Source organism: Bos grunniens, chromosome 12 (assembly GCF_055505025.1).
Source record: "Bos grunniens cultivar Pamir isolate PY7600 chromosome 12, Bosgru_T2T1.0, whole genome shotgun sequence".
Lineage (NCBI taxonomy): Eukaryota > Metazoa > Chordata > Mammalia > Artiodactyla > Bovidae > Bos > Bos grunniens.
Window position 1 is genome coordinate 29,232,130 of NC_141176.1, and position 21,162 is coordinate 29,253,291.

Below are 21,162 nucleotides of genomic sequence, written 5' to 3' on the forward strand. Positions count from 1 at the left end.
CACTGAAATCGACCTAAAGTAACTAATGGGATGAAACTATCTCTGATTTCAATTGGTAGTGAAGTTGAAGGTACTGCTAATACTAGGTTTATTGCCTATACCGGTAATTGAGGAAAACGGAAGATTTCAGTTAGAAGTTAAGGAAAAGTAATATGGAGTTTTTCCCCATCTCAGCCACAGCAGCAGCAGCCCATCAACCCCCTCAGTCGTATCTATGGACCTGCTTGTATCAGTCCTTCATTCCTTTTAACAGAATTTCCTCTAACCACTGGCCTCCACTGCTCCCGAAACACCAGATCTTCCAGAAGAGCTCAGCTTCAGGTGATTCTTGAAGATGGTGATAAAGTATTGCTGCACATGAGATACGCTTCTCATGCTTTTCTTCTAATTCTCTTGATTGTACTTCTTTCTCCCTCTACTACCACTTGTTCTTCCTGTCATCCCCACTGCACCCTGCAGTATCTTACTCTACTATGAAATATTCAAGCGATACATAAAGAACTATTTGTAAGTGAAAATCATAAGTATCACAGGACTTTTCCTAGAAACCACAGGTACGACACTCAGATTTATTGCTTGACTATAGAACACCATCTAATTACAATCCTCACATTGTCAAGTACATGCAACACAACTCATCTTTGAATATGATCTAGACTGTCCATGTTCAAGAATATACTATATAAAATGTCATTTTCATAAGTTGAATAAGCTTCTCCCCCAAGCTTGTGCATTGATAAATTAATGGATGACCTAAATTCTTTGACTATCCAAATGGAAAGGAGATAAGTTATTTTTTACACTTGGAATAGTACTCTGATCTTAACAGCTAATATTTTAAGATTTCATTTTGCTTTGAGTTGTGGAACTCATTGAGTGGATTGAAACCAGCCTGTTTCTCTATTAAAATAGAACAGGAAGAACACTGAGTGCATCATGTAGTAATAAGCTGAGCACAACTTCATAAAACTTCCATTATATATACACACACACACATATATGCATCTGTATGATATATACATACACACTTGTGAACGATGGGTTGCTATATAAAATATGTAAAATATTCTCATGCATCACGGTCAAAAAAGTTAATAAAATCTTATACACTGCTGATGACAATGCAAAATGGTTCAGCTGCTATGCAAAAGTTTAGGAGTTCCTCAAAAAGTTAAAAACAGAATTACCAAATGACTCTGCAATTCCCTTCTTGGTATATGTCTCAAAGAACTGAAAATGAGGACTCAAGTACACCTTCATAGAAGCACTGTTCACAATGGCCAAAGGTGGAAAGAGCCCAAATGTCCGCCAGTGGATGAAGAGATAAACTGTTGTACATCCATACGGTGGAATATTATTCAGTCATAAAAAGGGACAAAGAACTGACCCATGCTACATGGATAAGCCTTGAAAGCATCACATTAAGAGAATGAAGCCAGACACAAAAGGCCACATCCTGCACGATTCTATTTAGAAAAACACCCAGAATAGGTAAATCTATCGAGACAGAATGCAGATTGACTGTTGCCAGGGATACAGAAGGGGGAATTGGGGAGAATTCCCCAGTTAGGAATCTGCTTAACACTTAAGGGGTTCTGCAGAGCAATAGAGGTAGTGGTTGCTCACCATCGTGAATACACTAAATGACACTGAATTGTCACTTTAAAATGGTTAGTTTTATGTCAGGAAATTATTTAAAAAGGAAAAAAAAAAGTTCGAACGCCTTAGCCCTAGAAGGCTTGTCCCCAAGTCTACGGTTCCTTTTGCGTGGGGACCACTTGCGATGCTGCTCCATCGCCACCTAGTGGTGAAGAAGATTCCTGCCTGGATCCAAGGACTAAAGACTCCTGATTGCCAGGGAGCCACCCTCACATCAGAGCAACTTTAAGATTGGATTCAAGTCAAGGACTTTCATGAGGCCTCTCTTTCATGAAGTGTCCAGACGATACAATGATAACCTCCCGCCCCCTTGAACTTTGGGCCAGGAAGGACGGTTTCCAGTCCTGGCTCTAAAATAGGTCTCAAGAAGTCACAAACATCTCTGGGATTTGTTCATCTGTCTATGAACCGGGACCAACGCTCTCTGGAGCAGGATGACCATAACGGTTCACAGAGCAGAAAGAATGCACCTAGCAGGGAAATTCTAACTACGTGTTTACTCCCTTCCTTATTCTTCATTATCTCTGTAGCTACTCAGTAAGGACTTATGAACTGCAAAAGAGATGACTCGTATCTCCAAGAAGGTATCCCTGCTTCTTGTCCTTGGAAGGAAGGTGAAAACTTGGGTGCTTGGAGCAGAGAGGCAGGGATCTGAAGAGTGCAAGCACAGGACACAGAGAGGAAGCTAAACGAAGACAAAGGTCCGAGGAGAAAGCAGCGAGGCCACGGGAAGAGGGAAGAAAAGGAAAGATCTAGTGGACTTTCTAGTTCGTACTGTAGGTGTTGCTTCAAAGCTCCTAATCACGGGCAGGCAGGAGCGGGTAATCTGGAGAGGGAGAAGCCAAAAACTACACAAGGCAAAGTATGTGAATATTTTCATAAGTGGGCTTTCATCAAAGAGTCCAGCTTCAAAACATGTTCTATAAAAGTGGGGTGGAAGGCAGACTAAACTGTGAGACATAGTTACACAAAACAACCAGAAAAGACAAAACTGTGTGCTTTTCAGATTAGCAGGGAAAGGGTATGTGCAAGTTCAAGGGTAAAAACAGAACACAGAGTAGGGGGCATCATGAAATTAATTGGATGCAAAACAGGAAAGAAAAATCACCAGAGCAAATGCACTGCTCCCATGGCAGAATACTCTGGATTTGTAAGGAAATTACATCAAGTGGTGCAATATGGCATTAAACAAAATATTGATTAAACAAAATCAAAACAGCCTTCCTAATATATTCGATACCTCTGAGAATGCTGACCCCATGAGTGGGGCAGACGGTGAGTAGACAGGAGCCCTGCCAGCAGGTGCAGGGAGCCAGGCTGCCCCATCGGAGCTGGGGAGCATGGGGGGAGCAGGGCTCCCATCTCTGCCTTTCTCTGCAGCTGTCAGGTCTTGCCTTTTCCCCTCCTGCCAGCTAAGGGAGGACTTTGCCTCACAGGTGGCATCAGTGTGGAAGGTCCTCATTTTTCAGCCACTGAATTTCCTAAACCACCACCCCACGTCTCTGGCTAGATGGAGGAGATGCCTCGTCTGACCCCATCTCTGCCCCCTTGCTGGGACCCCATGCCCTCAGTCTCTTGTATCTTAACCTTTCTCTTTCTGTAAGATCTTTCTGGTCTTTTTGAAATTGCTGAATACCGCTCATCTAAAAGTATACAAGAAACAGTACGAAACCCTTTCTTTCATCCCACGTTTCCTTCCCATTCCTACCTTCTCCTCCCGACATCCCCACTGTAGCTTCACGTCTCAGCGAGGCTGCCTCTACACCTCATCCCCCATTTCCCCTTCAGTAGTTCCAGTCTATCTCCTATGGCCGCACTTCTGCTAAGGTGACCAGTAGTCTCCAAGGAGCCAGCGGACACTGCTCGGTCTTTCATTAAATGGCATCTCAGCAGCGTGTGCTGCACTGACCCCCACCCTTCTCTAAACTCTTCTCTTCTTCCACAACCCTCTGCTTGCCTGGTCGTGCACAGCTGGCCCTGCCTGAGTCTCCCATCATCTCCCTTGCTCTTCCTTCCCCATCCTCTGGCCACCTCGCCCTGCCCCACCTCAGGGTCTGGACAGTGCTACTCCACTCCCCATGTGCTTTCTCTGTTCTCTTTGGCTAATCCTGTTCATCGTGCCATTAATCAAAACATCACTTCTTCAGAGACACCTTCCCCTGCCGTCCTGGTCTAAATCTGGACCCACTGTTCAAATTCCTCATTGCTGCTTTTAATAGCCCTTATCACAGTTTGCTGTTGTGCCTTTACCGTGTGACTTTTCCCAATACGCTTTCCTCTCTCTTTGGACTATCATCTCCACTAGGGCAGATTCCATGTTCCCGGTGTTCACCGCTTCACACCAGCGCCCTGGGACCCCAGGTGAGCCCAGTCATCATGGCACACAGGAGGCCCTCGGGAAATAGTCAGTGAATGAACGGCTATTGGGGTAAATGAATGAACCAGCAAGTATTCTAACCAATGGCAGGGCGGTCAAAGCACAGCGATTTTATACTGGCGGCTCCAGGCCTTTAATCATTTCCATCGGAGCTGTCCATAATCTTCCAGGCTCCCAGATATCTGTTTGAACAAACTCCCATTTTGGCCAAGAGGAAGCGTTAAGCTGGCAGCACAAAGAGGCAAAAAGCCAAGAGGGATGGAAGATGGAAGAAAATGGTCTTGATTTTCTTGGTGTTCGATTTCTTATTTCCTGGCCACAGTTTCCAACCATGTCAGCTGCAGATAAGGCTCATTCTTAACTGTGTGTTGTAGGCCAAAAACTCTAGGAATCATGCAAAGCATGGGAGGTATGTGGAAGGGAAAACAAAAACCAAACGCTGAAGGCAGAATCCAAGTCCGCTGGACCTGGAGGAGTGGGTCTTAGACGTCACCCAGTCAAATTCACTCATAATGGATGGAAAACCCAAGCCTAAGCTGGAAGGGACTCAGCCCAGGTCCCAGCACTGGGAGAACTGCCCGGATGCAATCCCGCGCCCTACTACAAATCAGCAGATGCCCGTTCGGGTAGGACGCCAGGCGCTCCTTGTCACACGATAAGGAACGAGTCCTCCGTGGAGCTGGGCCGCACCTGTCCTATTCAAAGCATCAGGGCCAGAACATCTCTAGTGAGAGTCTGAAACTTTTTCTACTTAGGAGTAGCAGGAGGTATTAGAAAGTGGCAGGCAGGGGTCCGAGATTGACTTTGAATCTAAAACTTTTGACGCTTGTCTAATACCACGCTGCCCAGGAGCCTGTTGAATTGATGCTTGATGGAGAATGCCCTGCCACACATGGTCAGCTGGGCTGACCGTGGACTCAGCAACACCTGATGAAACCAGGAACCACCCTGTCTTCCTGATAGCCAAGTTTCTTGAACATGCACACACTTTCTGAAGACCCTTCCTAATCTCCCTTGCTCTCCAATTTGCTGCCATTCCAGCTCACTAGTAATGAGTGTGCAGGGACCACCATTGCCCAGGCCCCAGGGAACCTTCTAGTCCTCACCTTCCTTGGCCTCTTGGCAGCATCTGGCTCTATCGGTCTTTTTCTTTCGACATTTTGACTTTACTTGGCTTCTGTGGTATCATTCTCCTCTGTTCTCCCTCTACCTCTGGTTTCATGGCCTTAAGGGCTCCTTCCTCCTCCAACTCTCCCTTCAATGGTAAAAGTAACTCAGACTTCCATTTGAGACCTTTTCCTTCTAGTGTGTGCTCAGTCTCTTCCAACTCTTTGCAACCCCGTGGACTGTAGCCCGCCAGGCTCTTCTGTCCAGGGAATTTTCCAGGCAAGAATACTGGAGTGGGTTGCCATTTCCTCCTCCATGGGGTCTTCCCAACCCAAGGATCGAACCCATATCTCTTGCATCTCCTGCATTGGCAGGTGGATTCTTTACCACTGTGCCATTCATAAATGTCGCTTAAGGAATTTCATCTAAACACTTCAACTGTTATGCATGTTTCCTGAATATTTCTACACCTCCTCTTCCTGCTGATACAGGGTACCTCTTTACATTTTGTTGTGTCTCCACCTGGATACCCTGGAGGTGCCTGAAATTCAACATCTTTAAATCTGAACTCACCCAGTCCCTCCCCCGGTTCCAGCTGTCTCCTTTACTGCCCGAATGGTGCCACCATTTACAAAGCGACTCAAGTTTAGAAAGCCAAGAACCCCCTTCCTAGTTACCCCTACAACCAAAGTCTCAGCAAGCCCTGTCTATTCTCTGTCTTACATATTTCTTGTCCCCATCTTCTCGTCTTCATTCCCACCATCACTGTCTTAATTCAGGTCCTAATGATTCCCTGCCAGGCTCAATGCAACAGTCCTCTCATTAGTCTTGCAGTCCTGCCTACAGCTGCAGCTTGTTCAATGGCTCTCTTATCACGTTGGGGATCAAGTTCAACCTCTGGCATCATCCTAGACCCTTTCCTACTTCTCCAACTTCACTCAACCCTGTGCTTCAGCCAAAGGAACCTCCTCCCACTGGAGGAGGAAAGGGCAACCCACTCCTGTTTTCTTGCCTGGGAAAGCCCATGGACAGAGGAGCCTGGCAGGCTACAGTCCATGGGGTGATGAGAGTTGAACATGACTCAGCAACTAAACGACAACAAAGCATTCGTTGCACAGTCTTGTAATTATTAGTTTACAGTCTGCCTCCCTGCTAAACTTTGAGCTCCTCCAAAGAAGTGGAAGACCATGCCCCTCAACTCTGATGCACCAGCATCTAGCGTGGTGCCCAGAGTATCAGAGAGTCTATAAAACACTTGCTGAGCTTTATTTTTGTGGGTGAGCCCGCCAGCAATGGCTCTACCATCCCCCTCAGTACACTAATTATACAAAATGCATCCTTTTGCTGTGCATCTGTCCAGTGGCTTTCTTCAAATCCACAGATACAATAGAAAGGAGAACAACTAATTGTTTCATATAAGCCAAAGACTAAAAATCATATGGCGGTGTGGAGTAGACTGCGTTTACTAAACTACCCGACCAGAGATGTAATTCTAGAGACTAGTTTTGAAATCTTTTGCCATTACCACAAAATTTCCTTAAATGCCATATGTTCAACCCTTAGAAATAGCCAAGCAGATGCAGGATGTGATCCGTGAAAGTCTTATAATGCTCTGAAAACACTTGTCAATGAGAAAACAACTTTACACACTTACCCAGCTGGTCTTCACAGAGAAGGGACTCCAACGAAGGGCAGCCACCACAGCTCACCATGACTTTCTTTTCCAAGAAGGAACTGATTGATTAATGCATCTTCACATCATGTGAAGCTCTGTACATTTTAAAATTTTACCAGTGGAGAAACTGAGGCATTCAAATAAGATGGCTGTGGCCAAAGCATGAGTCCAAACACTGCTTTTATATTTGCAAACTTTGTTCTCAGGGCCAAGTGAGGCTACGTGGTGCATTCCAGAGTCTAACTCTGAGGCAGTTACCATTTTATGCGTTTGTGCTTCCAGCACCTCAAGCGTTCTGGCGTCCTCTGAGGTCACAGCCACGGCCTGTCTGGGCTGTTGGAGCCACTGCAGGCTCACCTGCGGAGTGTTACCTGCACTCACTCTGCTCTCCACCCGACACAGGTTGCCTCTTCTGACACATGGAAACACTTGGAAGCATGAGAACGGTTTGCTTTGTAACCGAAAAAAAGTTCCCAACATGTCTCGGGATGCATAGTACCCAGAAGCTGGCTACTGGGAGGTCAGGGGAAGACCCACTGCACATGAAAGAAGACTGGCATCAAAAAGTGGCCGCCCCCTGCCCTAGGTTTTGCTTATAAAACTGTTTGCACCAATGGGATCGCACCTGTGGTAGTTTAACACAGGTGTGGAGAATCCTGCGAAGAATCAGAGCTCTTATTCAGATTCCTAACTACTCTGGCCCTTACCCAACTGCTGCTTATTTGGAGGCTGAAAACGATAGCACCTGCAGCTGGGACTGCTTTGAGCAGACTGCATCGTGGGCTACAAAGGTTTTTTTAAAATCAGGTAGAGGACTCTCACTCTCACATTTAAACATAAAAATGTATGTCTCGACTGCTCTCCTAATTTCATCAAACATGTATATATGTAGAGATATATACATAAATGGGCTTCCCAGGTGGCAGCAGTGGTAAAGAATCCACCTGCCAATGCTGGAGACACTAGACCCGAGTTTAATTCCTGGGTCCGGAAGATTCCCTGGAGGAGGAAATGGCAACCTGCTCCAGTATTCTTCCCGGGAAAATTCCATGGATAGAAGAGCTTGGCGGACCACAGTCCATGGTATCACAGAGTCGGACACGACTGAGCATGCACACACACACACACACCCTGGAATCACCTCCACAGCCAGGTAATACAGGCTTAGTAGAACCAAAACACTCTTTTCTCACATACTTCTAGTTAACGAGACGAACAAAAGCAAAACCAAACAGAGCAAGTCGAGCAAAGAATCAACCTGATTTTCTGTTACGTTTTCTGAAATGCCAGTGATGAAGAATAAACACTAAGGGACATCCCTGGTGGCCCAGTGGCTAAGACTCCACGCTCCCAATGCAGGGGGCTCGTGTTGCATCCCTGGTCAGGAACTAGATCTCACATGCCACGACTAAAGACCCCACATGCTGCAGCTAAAGGTCCCGCATGCCTCAATTAAGACTTGGCACAGCCAAATTATTTAAAAAAAAAGAGAGAGCGAGCCAGCACTAGGTCCACTCTGACCACAGCAGCCTCCTTGCTGCTCTTCACACAGCCCAGGCCCAGGGCCCCTGCACTCACTGTCCTCTGCCTGAACTCTCTCTACCCAGATGTCCACATGCTTTACCATTTCTCTTTCTTCAAGTCTCTGCCGATCAGCAAAATCTGACCATTATCTATAAAGTAAGATTTCACTTCCCTGTTATTCTCTTCCTTTCCTTCATTTTTATTCAAAGCATGTTTCATTATCTGAATGTCCACATTCATAGTCTGTCTCCCATCATCAGGAGAATACAAGATCTGTGAAGGCAGGGGTTATGACTATTTTATTCCCGGTTGTAATCCTAGCAACTCAGAAGAATATAGGGATGAGATGAGTACTCAAGGAATAGTGACTTTTTTATGGCTGAGTAATATTCCATTGTGGGGCTTCCCTCATAGTTCAGTTGGTAAAGAATCTGCCTGCAATGCAGGAGACCTGGGTTCGATCCCTGGGTCAGGAAGATCCCCTGGAGAAGCAAATGGCAACCCACCCCAATAGTCTTGCCTAGAGAATCCCATAGACAGAGGAGCCTGGTAGGCTACAGTCAATGGGGTCGCAAGAGTTGGACACAACTTAGTGACTAAACCATCACCACCACCACCGATATTCCATTGTATACACTTACCACATCTTCTTTATCCACTCCTTGTCAATGGACATTTAGATTGCTTCCATGACTTGGCTATTGTAAAGAGTATGGCACCTATCAATCTACAATTACATATTTGTTTGTTCACTTGTTTATTGAAAGCCTTCATGGATATCATTTAAGCTGCAAAGAAGCCAGGGACGTCGTCTGCCAGTTTCCCTGCTGCAGAGCCAGTGTCTGTGTAGTAGTACCTACAAAGTAGCCAGCGCTCAGGGCAGACTCACTGAATGAATAGCCAAATGAATGAATCAACTGTGCAAAGGATGGAAGGAGGTGTGACTTAAAAACAAGACACGGAAAGACTTGGCACTTCTTGTTGACTGCAAGTTCAATGTCAGTCAATATGCCGGGGCTTTCAAATGTAATCGAGATATCTAGCGCATAGGATGTGACCATCCGGCCTGATTCTTTCTGTGGAGTAATCTGCCTGCTTGAGAGTGTTCCAACATAAGAGTATATGTTATGGGCTGAATGGCATCCCCCATTAAACGCATATGTTAAAGTCCTAACCCCCAGGACTGCAAAATGTGTGTAGCTGGAGTAGGGTCTTTAAGAAGGTGTCTGTGTGTTAGTCTCTCAGTCGTGTTCAACTCTGTGTGACCCTACAGACTATAGCCCACCAGGGTCTTCTGTCCATGGGATTCTCCAGGCAAGATTATTGGAGTAGGTAGCCATTCCCTTCTCCAGGAAATTTTCCTGACCCAGGTATCAAACCCAGGTCTCCCACACTGCAGGCAGATTCTTCCCCGTCTGAGCCACCAGGGTTCAAATAGGGCTTCACAGGCAATGCGGGAGACCTGGGTTTAATCCTTGGTTTGGGAAGATCCCTTGAAGAAGGTAACGGCTACCTACTCCAGTATTCTGGCCTGGAGAATTCCATGGACTGTATAGTCCATGGGGTCGCAAAGAGTTGGACATGACTTAGCAAACTGGTATACAAAAGTAGCTGCTTAACCAACTAAGAATGTATAATTTGAAAATTAGGTGAGTTAAAAGGGTAATGAGCACTTTTGTCAAATACCTAAGCAATGACTATAGGGAAGGAACTATATGGGGAAACTTTCTGGCAAAAAGAGACACCTGAAAATGGAATGAACAAATACCCTAACACATAATTTACTTAAGTCCTGAACTTATCAGTTATGGCTGAGTCCTCTAAACTTAGAGGACTCAGCTCCTCGAAGACAATAACATAGCGAGTGCTCAGTGAATATACTGAGTGAAGGAATTTCTTCTAGAGGCAATGCATTTCCTGTCACTGGAGATATGTGAACAGAAGTCAAACACACTGTCGGTGAGGATATGATTGAGACGTTTCTGATAGAGGACACACAAGGTTAGGCTACCTCGGGGTCCTATTCAAAGCTGAAATTTTATTAATCTGATTCTCCTACTGATGAATGAAATACAGGTAAGGTCCACATCTAAACATCTGTCTTCATGTGTGGATTTTAGTCCGAGTATCAGGCCCATGCACTTATATCTTGCATTTCTTCAACATGAATGTATTATCTCCTGACACAGAGAAAAAAAAATTAGTATAATTTACTATAAATTGTTTGCTTAAAGCCAGCTCTTTTCACTTTTTTTTTTTTTTTGAGGAAAATAGACATTTCTGTTTCTTATGTCTGTTTAATTGAAGGCATGAGTTCCAGCAGCAGAAGACTGTGGAGTTTTAATAAATGTCTCGTGATGAATAATTAATAATATTAACAGTCATCATCTTCATACACTCCTAAGAGCAGTGGCAGATGGTGAATTCTGGCTGTGTCTAATTCTCGCTGTGCCTGTGGCTGCCCATAGATCTTTCCAGAAGCCAGCATTCAAAGAACACAGTGAAACTCACAAGAATCTCATGAATTTTGCTGCTGTTCCAAAGATTCTTCTGGCACAGACTCTGCTCTAGCAGATGAGCCGGTACACTTTCAATCACAGCCATTCAGCTAAAAAAAAAAAAAAAAAACTACCAGATGACCTTACAGAGATTTTGAAAAACAGGTCTGTCCTTGAATACAAAAGTGTAAGGGAGACAGGACACCCTCCTTCCTCTACCCATGGACGATCCCAAATCCCAAGGTCATGATTCCAGGTCCTTCACGTAGCTCGGACATACTGAGCATGATGGTGTTCAGGTAATTGAAAAGCACAAACATTTTCAATAAAGAACATTTTTGTTTCATAATTCACTTTGGCAGATGTTTAATGTTTGCTGGCTCCCAGAAACCTGATTTCCAACTTGCTGAAATCCTGCCATGTGCCCAGAACAACACTCCATATGGAGCCAAGATGGCAACTTCTGCAACCCAACATATGTCAGGTTTGCAATACCTCCACTTCCATGTTTGTTTGTATTTTAGCTGTACCTCCAAAATATTTATTTTCATAAGGAATCTCATCACTCCAAGTGGAACCAAAGAAATGATCAACACTGACTGGCAACCAGATTTAAAAAAAAAAAAACAACTTTGCTATGACATAGATGGTGAGAAGTCAAACATGATTACCCCTGCAGTAGCAGTGCTCAATACTGAAAGGCAAACCATGCTGAATAATTGCTAACCGTCAAATTTTCCACCCAACTCCAACTTAATACATGACGCCAACATGAAGATACTGGGAGAAAGGCAGTGACAGCAAAGAGGAGTTGCCAAGGATAGGTTTATCTTCGTCACTGGAAAAGCAGGACTTGTATTACTCAGGACTGGTTGTCATTGCTGTTGTTCAGTCACTAAGTCATGTACGACTCTGTGACCCCATGGACTGCAGCATTCCAGGCTTCCCTATCCTTCACCATCTCTCGGAATTTGCTCAAACTCATGTCCATTGAGTGGATGATGCCATACAACCATCTTATCCTTTGTTGCCCACTTCTCCGCTTCTCCCATTTCTCCTCGATCTTTCTCAGCATCAGGGTCTTTTCCAGTGAGTCAGCTCTTTGCATCAAGGATTTGGAGCTTCAGCTTCAGCATCAGTCCTTTCAGTGAATATTCAAGGTTGATTTCCTTTAGGATTGACTGGTTTGATCTCCTTGCTGTCCAAGGGAGTTTCAAGGGACACTCAGCCTTCTGTATGGTCCAACTCTCACATTGATACGTGACTACTGGAAAAACCATAGCTTTGACTATACCTTTGTTCTGTGTCTCTATAGGAGGTTTTCTGAAAGACTGTATTCTTGTGTTTAAGGGCTTCCCTGGTGGCGCAGAGGTTAAAGCGTCTGCCTGCAATGTGGGAGACCTGGGTTTGATCCCTGGGTCGGGAAGATCCCCTGGAGAAGGCAATGGCACCCCACTCCAGTATTCTTGCCTGTAGAATCCCATGGATGGAGGAGCTTGGTGGGCTACAGTCCACGGGTCGCAAAGAGTCGGACACGACTGAGCGACTTCACTTTCACTTTCACTTTTGTTGGCAAAGTGGTGTGTCTGCTTTTTGATATGCTGTCTAGGTTTGTCATAGCTTTTCTTCCAAGGAGCAAGCATATTTTAATTTTGTGGCTGCAGTCACCATTCACAGTGCTTTTGGAGCCCCAGAAAATAAAATCTGTCACTGTTTCCACTTTTTCCCCATCTAAGGCAGGACTGGTACTATGTATCAAATGTCATTTGAGGCTCAGGGGGTCTCAAGAAATATTTGTTATTCTGTCCAGTGAATTCTGTTCTGTGAATCATTTCTAAGCGGACTTTGAAAGAAAATGTTACCCTGGCATATTACAGAGGCTTGAGGTGGCACTGGCATGGCAGAAACCACATCAGACTCAGAACTGCAAGATGTGTGTTTAAGTCTAAACTCACCAATTAACCAACTGGTGACCCAGAGCAGGCCATTTAGTTTCCCCATTCTTCAGCTCCTGCCAATAAAAAAGCAGGCTTCCTTGGTGGCTCACACATTAATAATACATACCACTGGATGTGTTAATTAACTAGATGAGGGGAATATTTTCAGTGTGTATGTATATGAAATCACCACTATGTACAATTTAAATCTTTCAATTTTAAATGCCAATTATACCTCAGTAAAGATGAAATTAAAAAAAAATACACACCTCGTAGGACTATAGTAAAGATAGAGATAGGATATGTGCACAGCAAGGCAGAGGCATCATAATGATATTAATAACATCATGGCACCAACAATAATATTTATTGAGAGACTGCTTTGTGCTAGCGACTATGTGAAGCGCTTTTCCTGTACCACTGCACTGAATTGTCAAAGCAAGTCTTTGAGTTTGGTGCTTTATCCCTATTTAATAGATGAAAAAACTGAAGTTCAGAGAATCCAAGGTCACTCAGATAAGAAATACTTGTTTGGCTGATGGGATGGAATTTTTATAAGCTTTACTAGTTCCATAACTGAACACAAATTTCACCTAATCTTATGGAGTTAAATACCTTATTTTAATTTGAGACCTAATATTTATTAAGTGTCTTCTATGTGCCACAGAACGGGCTATTTTACAGGTTATCACACTTAAGCCAAAGACCTGTGTGTGTGTGTGTGTGTGTGTGTGTGTGTGTGAGAATGAGGTATTACCCCCATTCTAAAGATGGGTAAACTGAGATTCCCCAGGCTTATTGCCTAAGGTGATGCATCTGTGAGTGATTCTGATCCCAAACCCAAGTACAGCTTAGCACACAGCCTTCCTTTAACTTTGTGTGCTCAGTGACTCTAACATAAGTCATCTGAATGGAGGCAATAAAAAATAATAAACTGTTATAGTAAAATATGGATAACATTCTCTGTTTTCTAATTCTCATTTTCAGTTGAGGATTACTAAGCATTCAGTCCAAAATCCAACCATGAACATTGCATTTTCACTGGCACAAAGAAAATGAAAACAAATCTCTGAGAACATTTTTTAAACATGGAACTTACAGTTAACATCAGGTCTTTTAAAGTAGTTCTGGCCAAAAGTAAATAATCAGTCTGGTCCCTACTCTGCCAAACAACTTTCTCTACATTTTTTTCCCATCAGACAAACTTCTCCTACTCACCATCACCACCACCACTGTTCTCTTCCCACCATCACCTGGGCCACTCCCCTGGTGCCTCCCCCCCAACCTATTGTGTTCATTGCTACCTCCCAGCCTTTGTTACACTCTCCTCCCTTTGCCTAGGATGTGTTCCTCTTCAGCAGTTCAGACTCCCTCCGTCACATATAATGATACTCCAACCCTCGCATTCCAAGAGGAGTGATCAGCTCTTCCTAGTCTCCTAGTGTATTTAATGACGTCTCTATTCCTCCTGGCACTTGCTTATTAGCTTTAATGCTTCTAGATACATAGCCCATCTCTCCAAATGGATCCTTATGTCCTTGTGGACAGACTATCTTTGTTGTTTTCCTCTGCTCTTGTATTTAAAAAGCTCTTAATTGTTTTATAACAATGGGAGAGTACTTTCCTAAGGGAAAACATCACGGACTCCGTAGAGGCTAGCATTTCTTTTCTTATATATTAAGCAAGAAAGATGATCTCCAACTGGGCACAGACCACTGATTTTCTTCTAGGTTTGCACAATCTAGCATTTAATAGCTTACTTGTAATAACAATGAAGTTTGATAAAAGTGGCATGTATTACTCATAACATGAAGGTGATACCAGCTCCTGTGAAAACACGGTAGATTGTTCCTGAGTCCAATTATTGACCAAGTAGCTACTGAGTATCAACTAACTGCCTCATGCCCTGTTGGAAACTCGGATTCAGTAAGATATGGTCTTGACCCTCCATAGGCTTACAGTCTGGTCGCAAGACAAAATGGTGATCATTCAATACAACAGTGGCTAAAATGTAACTTTCTATAACAATTATACCCGCTTAATAATAAAATAGAATCAAATTTACATCCTTAATGTTCCATGGCAGTGTTCTTAAAGGATGTGAAACCACACTTTAGCATGATTTTTTAAAACGTGTGGAGATGGATTTGGTCACACCAGTGATGGAGGAGGGGCTGCCAGCATCACATGGACAGGAGGCAGAATGGCTCCATGTCCTGCAATGCCTGCTGCTTTCCCGCTCACGAAGAACCATCTCCTGTCCCACTGACATCCACATGCTCCCCCTGACATCCTTGAACATGAAAAACTCACTTATAATGATCTAAGTCCAGAATCTAACCCTTGGACATGTAAACAAAGTGTTTTTGCATAGGTTACATATCTTCCACATTTTCAAGGAATGCAACTGCTTTGTGTAAGTGGAGGAGAGATGGTACTTTGCTGTGCAGGAGCTTCAACAAGAACTGGTCATCCATTTGGAAAATCCAAACACTCAGGGCAATGCTACACCTGGCCCACATCTGGGTCAGTCTGCCTGGGAGGCATGCATTCATGATGGCTCTGGGACAGGTGCAGGCACCTGACTCTTTCAACGTGTCCCTCTAAGTGACAGTGACAGAGGATGGAAAGTGCTGATATTCCGAGCAGTTTATCATGGGTTACTTTTCTTAGCTTTCTCTTTTTATATCACAGATAGGAGATACAGATATTTAAGTACAGATTTTTTAAAAAGACATTATATGGATAGGTGAGTTGTATTACTTTTTGATTTCATTTCAGGATAATAAAGGAGATGTGACAAAATATTTCTGATAAAAGGGGGAGTTGATCATTAGATCAACTTATCACGGTCGAGAATCACTAGTTCTAGGCTCCTAAAGAAATTTAAAGACAAAGTTCCTGACATTAAGAGGTCAAATTCCTGCCTTCTCTTTTTTGGCATTTTCCCTCTTTTATCTTTGCATGCCACGACAGGGCTTCCTACAGTCAGCTACGCTTCTGCATTGTGGGTGTTTTTAGCAGATCCCATTTGATCTCTGCATTCTTCCCGCAGTGAGTGGCACTGGTATAGATTTGGGAAAAGAGAAAGCAGGCAGACATATATAAAGAGAGAAAAATTTTACCACCAACTACTACATTGAATGAGCCATTACAGTCCTCCTAAGAGGAAGGCAAAAATTCATTCAAAAGAGAAGTCAGAAAGTAAGAAGATACAATCATTTAAACCATTAGGACTTATTTATTAAAAATGGAAGTATTGGAAGTATTGGAGTAGGAAATGGCAACCCACTCCAGTATTCTTTCCTGGAGAATCTCATGGAAAGAGGAGCCCAGCCGGCTACAGTCCATGGGGTTGCAAGAGTTGGATGTGACTTAGCGATTAAACCACCACCAGAGAAGTATAATATAAATCCATGCTCTCACATGCTTGCAACATAGCTAAACATACAAACGCTATATGCAATTTCCTCTACACCAAAGTGTCCTGACACAAAGTCCCCTGAATTCGACAGAGGAGGTACGTATATGCTACCCAGTTCCCAAGGGTACGCCTGCTGGTGGGCTACCAGGAAGGTGGCTCAACTAGAAAAGCGATACAGGCTAAATCTTGGGGACAGAGGAAGAAAAGAACAGTAAACAGCCAAGGGACTATCTCATAGTGAGGGAAAGCAAGATGGCAAATATTCATGAGAAGGTGACAACTGAACTGAGTGATTTTATAGCAATATCAAAATTAAAGTCATATTTATATATATTCAGTAAATAAGTATAATACAGACTCATTTGGGGGCAGCTATGCAAGTATATTTTTAAAGCAATTTTACAATAATCTTAAGGGATTTTACTGGTGGTCCAGTGGCTAAGAATCCACATTCCCAATGCAGGGGGCACAGGTTTGATTCCTGGTTGGGGAACTAAGATCCCGCATTCAGGACTGCTACTGCTAAGTCACTTCAGTCATGTCCGACTCTGTGCGACCCCATAGACGGCAGCCCACCAGGCTCCCCTGTCCCTGGGATTCTCCAGGCAAGAACGCTGGAGAGGGTTGCCATTTCCTTCTCCAATGCATGAAAGTGAAAAGTGAAAGTGAAGTCACTCAGTCGTGTCCGACTCTTTGCAACCCCACGGATTGCAGCCCACCAGGCTCCTCCACCCATGGGAGTTTCCAGGCAAGAGTACTAGAGTGGAAAAAAAAAAAAAAAGAAAGAGTACTAGAGTGGGGTGCCATTGCCTCTCCAACATTCAGGACAGTGTGACCAAAAAGACAAAAAAAAAAAAAAAAAAAAGGCAAAAACACAATCTTAAGCATTTGGAAGAGTAAACTGTTTTAAATAAATGATCTGCATGTTGATTATCTTGAGGTACATGATTTTGGAATTATGGGTTTATATATGGTGGTAGCATAGGGCAGTTTAAACAGGAATTGAGTCACACTGACAGTCACAGCACTTTTATAAGGCTACACAAAATCACACTCCTTAGGCTACAACACATTAGTAATCTGAACAAAAAGTTACAGCTTAGAAAATTATTTTATTGGGTAGGACAGAAAAATGCTAATTCTCAAAACAGTTCTCAAATATATCACCAGCTAAACAGGAATCTAACCCTGACTATTTTTAGAGTAGAATATGATGTCTCATTTTTGAGAGACTAAAACAATTTTGACTTTTCCTTTTTTTAAAAAAATAAAGGTTTGACTGAGTTTCAGAAAGGCGACCCATCCTAATTGGTTGTCATTTTTACTCTATTATTGCATAGATTTGGGCTGCTTCTAAGGTGGAGAGCATCCTGGCCTGCCATGAGGCAGGCAATTCTGAAACACTCAATTTCTGACACTCGATTCCTCCCAGGGCTGCCTGGTGGAGTCACTCAACAGCTTAATCTATGAAACGAGGCCACTCTGTCCTGGCCCCACTGTGACACCCGCAAATGCTCAGGAGACAAGACTTGATTTACTGTGTTCTTCTAACTCAACCACGTGCCTCATGTTCTAGGATATTCTGGGAGAAAAAGTGACCTCCAGGGAAGATCTTTTGTCATGGACAAATAAGGTAATCATTAAAGCCTGGAAGCATATTTCCCCTTGGCCTCTGCTCTTAAAGGAATTTATTCTTCATGATTAAGATCTCATCTCAAAATGTTCTTGTAGACTAGGCTGAATGAGGATGTAAGCACAGCCTTGGGAGGAGAGATGCTCAACTGCAAGCTGTCTTGGAGACAAGCAAGAAGGTGCTCGAAAGTTGTTTCTCAAAGATGTACAGCCCCTCCCTTGCTTTTCAGAGGATAAACAAATGTCACAAAATATCTGTCAGGAAGCAAAATATGACCTAGAAATTAAAAAAAAAAAATCTACAAGTAATTATCAGAGAGTGGCACGGTAATTTCAAGGAAAAATATAATTCAGGCCTCATCTATTTATTTAAGCTGAATTATAACAGATAATTCGGAGAAGGCAATGGCAACCCACTCCAGTACTCTTGCCTGGAAAATCCCATGGATGGAGGGGCCTGGTGGGCTGCAGTCCATGGGGTCACTAGGAGTCGGACACGACTGAGCAACTTCACTTTCACTTTTCACTTTCATGCATTGGAGAAGGAAATGGCAACCCACTCCAGTGTTCTTGCCTGGAGAATCCCAGGGACAGGGGAGCCTGGTGGGCGGCCGTCTATGGGGTTGCACAGAGTCGGACATGACTGAAGTGACTTAGCGGCAGCAGCAGCGTAAGAGATAATTACAATAACACCTGCTATGAGATAACGTATTATAGTTTCATGAGCACAGGACTATATATTATGGATATTCTTATACTTTATCTATTTTAAGTATAGAGAAAAAAATTAAACCTATTTTACAAATTAGGGGCCTGGGGCTCTGAAAAACCAATTCCTCTTTCGAAATGGGTGATAGAAGACTGGAAGGTGAAAATCCATCTCATATTTGAAAGGCCAGGGACCTCCCTTTAGGACTGCTAGCCCGTGACAATGGCTTCCCCAGTGGCATATACAGTAAAGAATTCGCCTACAATGCAGGAGACCTGGGTTTGATCCCTGGGCCAGGAAGATCCCCTGGAGAAGGGAATGGTAACCCACTCCAGTACTCTTGCCTGGGAAATCTCATGGACAAAGGAGCCTGGCGGGTTACAGTCCATGGGGTCACAAAGGGTTGGACACAACTGTGCGACTGAGCAGTCAGTCTCTTTCTCGGCCTACAACCTACATCCCGCGGGAGCGAGCTCTTCATGGCAAGCGTTCTCTCCTACAAATCAGTTATGTTCTTTCTATCAGCTACCTGCAGCATGCCTGGGCTCACATCTGCAGCAGCTCAGCCCCTTCACACCAGCTTCCTCACCTAGAAACCTGGGGGCTCTGATGGGAGGCTAAAGTCCCATGAAGTCTAGTGAAGGACAACAGTGAACACAGTCCAGGTCCTGAGAGCCAAGTTTCGCATGGGTCTCTGCAACAAAAAATTCCACCGTTCCACCTGGGACCCTGAACGTCGGCACTCTGGTTTTCGTTTTGGCCTGTTTTATCAAACCAGTCAATCCTACAGGAAATCAACTCTGAATATAAAGGACTGATGCTGAAGCTCCAATCCTTTGGCCACCTGATGCAAAGGGCTGACTCATTGGAAAACACCCTGATACTGGGAAAGATTGAAGGCAGGAGGAGAAGGGGATGACAGAAGATGAGATGGTTGGATGGCATCATCGACTCAATGGACATGAGTTTGAGCAAGCTTCCGGAGATGGTGAAGGACAGGGAAGCCTGACGTGCTGCACTGCAGTCCCCAGGGTCACAAAGTCAGACACGACTGAGCGACTGAACAACGTCAACCTGCCCTGACGGTGCCAAGTCACGCAGCTGAGGCTGGCAGGACAAGAGAAGACTTCACCTCCCCACCAAAATGAGTTGGGCCACCAGATCTTGGTGAAGGAGGTTCAAGCAGGAGAAATGCATCCCACCCCTCTCCTCACCCTCACCCCCAACTCCTACCACACTGATGATAAGCCCCACTCCCAAAGTGAATGAGTGACTCGCACCTTTAAGAGAGCTGGAATTTGTTCAGGGTCCTTCTGAGCTTCTGAATCCCCCAGGGATAAGGAGCTTGAATTCTGGACTCCACAACAGGGGAGCTGAACAGATCTTGGTCCAATTCAGCCCTGAGACTGAGGAAATAGCCACCAGGAGCCAAGCTTCTCCCCAGACATGTAAGTGACCCTAGAGACAGAAGGAATAAACCCCCTCGGAGGAGGGAGCTGGATACCCTTGACCCGCCTAAGATGATCCGGCTTGCGAGCAGTGGATATCATGGTCCAAAAGGTTGCATCTGTGCTCATTCCAACCCTTATGTTTACAAACCATTTCGTTATTCTTGATATCATGAGTGTCTAACAATAATCCTCTGAGATGATGATGGTTTCACAATAAAATTATATCTTCATGAAAAAAAAAAAACATCTCCTTAATCATATCTCTTTTTCCAAGAGATGACGTGAAAGGCAGAATTTCTAAAATTGTCCCCCAAAGCTGTCCTGCTCTAATCCCCATGAATTTGATGGGATCATGTTATGTAATGTTATGTCACATGGCAGAAATGACCTTAAAACAGGGAGATTATTCGAGCGGGCCTGATCTGATCCCAGGACCCCTTCTAAGCACAGGACTTTTGTTGGACTGGTGGCAGAAGAAGAGAGAAGCTTGGAAGCACAGGGGGGGGGTGTCAATGTGCCACTTCTGGCTACAAGATGCAAAGAGCGCTAGCTCACAGCCAACAAGGAAACAGGTCCTTGGTTCTATAATAACAAGGACCTGGGTTCCACCTACAGCCTGAATGAGCCTGAACATGGATTCATCTTTTGAGCCTCCAGGTCAGAGCCCAACTCAATCAAAACCCTGACTTTGGGGATTTCCCTGGTGGTCCAGTGGTTAAGAATCCATCTTGTAAGGCAGGGGACACAGGTTCAATCCCCCCTCAAGGGAGCTAAGATCCCCCATGCGGTAGAGCAACTAAGCCCTCGCACTACAGCTACTGAGCCCACACGCCACAACTAGCGAGTCCATGCGCTGCAACAGAAAGACCTGCCGTGACACAATGAAGATCTCACACGCTGCAACTAAGACCCAAGGCGGCCAAAGAAATTAATAAATATGAAAACAATCACCAGATTTTGGCCCATGGAGCCTCAAGCAATCACAACCCACTCCAGTATTCTTGCCTGGGAAATCCTATGGACAGAGGAGCCTAGCAGGCTACAGTCCATGATGTTGCAAAAGAGTTGGACATGACTGAGCAACGAAACAACAACAAAACCTCTAGCAGGGATGAAGCTTTGACCCCCACCTGACTCCGCACCCAAGGAAACTGTGGGGTAACAGGTGG

At 44.3% G+C, this 21,162-nt stretch overlaps 1 protein-coding gene across 6 annotated transcripts in view; it reads right to left on the reverse strand.

Annotated features, from left to right (window-relative positions):
* FRY (FRY microtubule binding protein) overlaps positions 1-21,162 on the reverse strand; it is a 326,671-nt gene that overhangs the window by 257,365 nt on the left and 48,144 nt on the right. The window contains exon 1 of one of the 6 annotated variants that reach the window (XM_086329434.1): positions 6,798-6,999. The exons of the other annotated variants lie outside the window; for them this stretch is intronic. Coding sequence (XP_086185560.1) covers positions 6,798-6,855 — 58 coding nt within the window. The 5' untranslated portion in view covers positions 6,856-6,999. Of the gene's footprint in view, positions 1-6,797; positions 7,000-21,162 lie in introns of those variants that run through there. 6 annotated transcript variants of the gene reach the window in all.